The sequence below is a fragment of the Anneissia japonica genome, unplaced genomic scaffold (genome assembly GCF_011630105.1).
Source record: "Anneissia japonica isolate Jap-2015-1 unplaced genomic scaffold, ASM1163010v1 scaffold4988_len2956909_cov206, whole genome shotgun sequence".
Classification (NCBI taxonomy): domain Eukaryota; kingdom Metazoa; phylum Echinodermata; class Crinoidea; order Comatulida; family Comatulidae; genus Anneissia; species Anneissia japonica.
The window spans coordinates 2,854,437-2,857,086 of record NW_022696345.1 but is presented as its reverse complement, the minus strand read 5'-3'; the positions used below and the strand labels follow the sequence as shown (position 1 = coordinate 2,857,086).

Below are 2,650 nucleotides of genomic sequence, written 5' to 3'. Positions count from 1 at the left end.
CCAATTTTATTATATTACCACCTTTTATTACATAGATCTTTTTCAAAACATAACTGCTTTTATAACATTATATAGACCCATTAAACACAAAAACTGCTCTGGCTTCAGGGGCTTCGCCCCCGACCCCACCTTTGAAATGACCTGGCTACGGGCCTGCTACACATAACTAGCTGTGGGAAAAAGAACATTATCAACCTGCAGCTTTCTCTTTGAACAGTGATAATGTAACATGCAGCAACATGCTTGGTCAAATTAAATTCAGAACCTTCTCTCGATCACCCACAGATCAAACAGCACGATGAAACATTTTCAACAAAATGAAACAGCAAAATATTGAAACTCCAAAATATATATTTACAAGGGATTTTAGTGGTTCATTGTTTTTAAATTTTATGACCAATTAATTTTTTTTACATGTACGTGTAAGTGACGGTTTGTAATGGCCATGAAAGACAAACAGCAGCCAGCTATATACAGTACTATCTTTAAATATTGTATCAGCATTCACATGCTCGGTCATCTTGTAAACCTTAATTAACTTTCAGATTACACTTGGATTCAGGAAACATTAAAAAGTGCATGATTAAAACAAATTTTCATCAGAATATTATAGTAGCTATATTAATATTATACTCAAAAAACAAAATGCTTCATAACAATTCATAAGGCCCTTGTATACATGCAAAAAAGATATTAATTATGGATTCCACTTTTCCAATCATCTTGACCTGGTTAATATTTTAGTTGAGATCAATGAAAAGTCTAATAGAATTTGGAATAAAAGAATTTGAGTAACATTTTCTCCTGCATTGTTTACAGTAGCTCTAAGACATCCACCAGATCTTAACTAGTCAAAATTATGATGGGGTGGATGATTATATTTCATTATTGCTAGTACTTCACCATAGATTTTCTTTTTACATATATCGTCAAAGATAACAAACTGCAACAACTTACAGGCCTTATTTACAACCACTGAACATTATGGAGGTCGGATCTCTATATCACAAAAGGGGGTGTTTTTCTATATAGTTTATAGTCTATACTTTGGGCCCATTCCATTACATTCCAGAAAGTTTTGATGATACAACAGACCTTCATTAAAGAGGAGCGTGATTATGCCGGCGCTCCTTCACGCTCCTCAACACAATCTAAGGAGAGCAAAAAACAGTGCTCCTTGATTTACCATTTATGTTCAACGTTATTTATAATCAAAATCTATCAAATTTTGTATTATACTAAAGCTCAATCATAATTACATTTGATAAAATATTTATTTATTTATTATTATTAGAGCAGCCTAACTCAGCTAATCTGTTGGTCGCCACTGTGTGCACGCTAAACCTTGAAGATCTCTAGGTCCCCAGTTCCCATTTCTCGCATGCAATGATCGAGATAGTGGTCTTGCTTGTAACTCCCTGGTTATGGTTTACTCATAAAGTAAAGCAGATATGTTTTGAACATCACAAGTTAAATTTAAGTAGTAAACAAAATACAGTATACATCTCTTGATTCGGAGGACCTAGAGTAGAATTTACACCACTAAACTAGAGATGAAGATACATCTCCTTCATAGCCTAGCCTAGTAAACAACAATGTGTAGCTGTGCGCAGTAGGCAGCGTAGGCCTAGGCAACTTAATTTTATACTTAAGCCAGCATGTAACACTGACTTACTGTACCTTGACATTGTAATTAGATTTGTTATTTGTAGTATCAATGTACAGTAAGAGTACGATCTTTGGAGAGAAATATTGATGCTTCTTTAGTTATCATTATGTTTTAAATAATAATATTAGAATCAGACATTTATGTCTACTTCCTCAAATTCACTGTATAATCGGAGCACATAACTATTTGGAGAGATTTCAAAAAGCTTTTGAAATAGGCTGATTTTGCTATTGAGACATGCTAAATTTAAAGGCCATTATTTCAAAAACTACATTAGAATATGGCCCAGAAAAAACACACATTAAAACTACATACAAAGATATGGAGGATTAGTTAAAAACAGATTTATTTTAATTTTTTATTTTTTAAGTTATGGTCCTTTAAAAACGCTAAAATTCCAATCAAGAAAGATACCTTTTTTTTCTTAACCAGACCACCCCCCTCCCCCTTCAAATAATGTCATTGATTTTGCAAAATATTTTGAGGAGAGGTAATATAGAGCTCCTTGTTTGTAGCTCTCCTCTGATTTCTTTAAATTTATGTCTTACAATTAATTTTGGAAAGGGTCATGGAAATTGCTTCAGCAAGTAAAGGTACTAACCTCATAGTATATTTCATCTTTTAGCTGCTGGTAGGCAGTACTTCCTTCAACTAGTCCCTCAGCAGGTATAGGGTAGTTAATAATGAAGAATGACACTCTAAAATATGCCACAATCGCTGAGGGAAATAACCACATGAAAAAGCACTTGAAGGACTAATCCTGTAAACGATTTTATTTAACAGTTATTTAAATTGTCTATTAAGTTACTTTATATGAGAGGCTGATCAACCATTGATATGTAGACTTACTTGGAATAATTGAGCTTGGGGTCACTCCACTGCCAACATCTAAATAAAATATTTTAAGCATTTACTTAATACATAAGATATGATATAAACATCAATTAATAAACATAAAAAAAAACTGAACTAGTGTAAATC

The 2,650-nt window shown here is 32.9% G+C and overlaps 1 protein-coding gene across 1 annotated transcript in view; it reads right to left on the bottom strand.

Moving 5' to 3' along the window:
• LOC117101914 (basement membrane-specific heparan sulfate proteoglycan core protein-like) overlaps nucleotides 1-2,650 on the bottom strand; it is a gene marked incomplete in the record, with an annotated part of 79,116 nt that overhangs the window by 67,786 nt on the left and 8,680 nt on the right. The window contains 2 exon segments of the mRNA XM_033242029.1: nucleotides 2,271-2,386; nucleotides 2,519-2,557. Of these exon segments, the coding sequence (XP_033097920.1) occupies nucleotides 2,271-2,386; nucleotides 2,519-2,557 (155 nt within the window).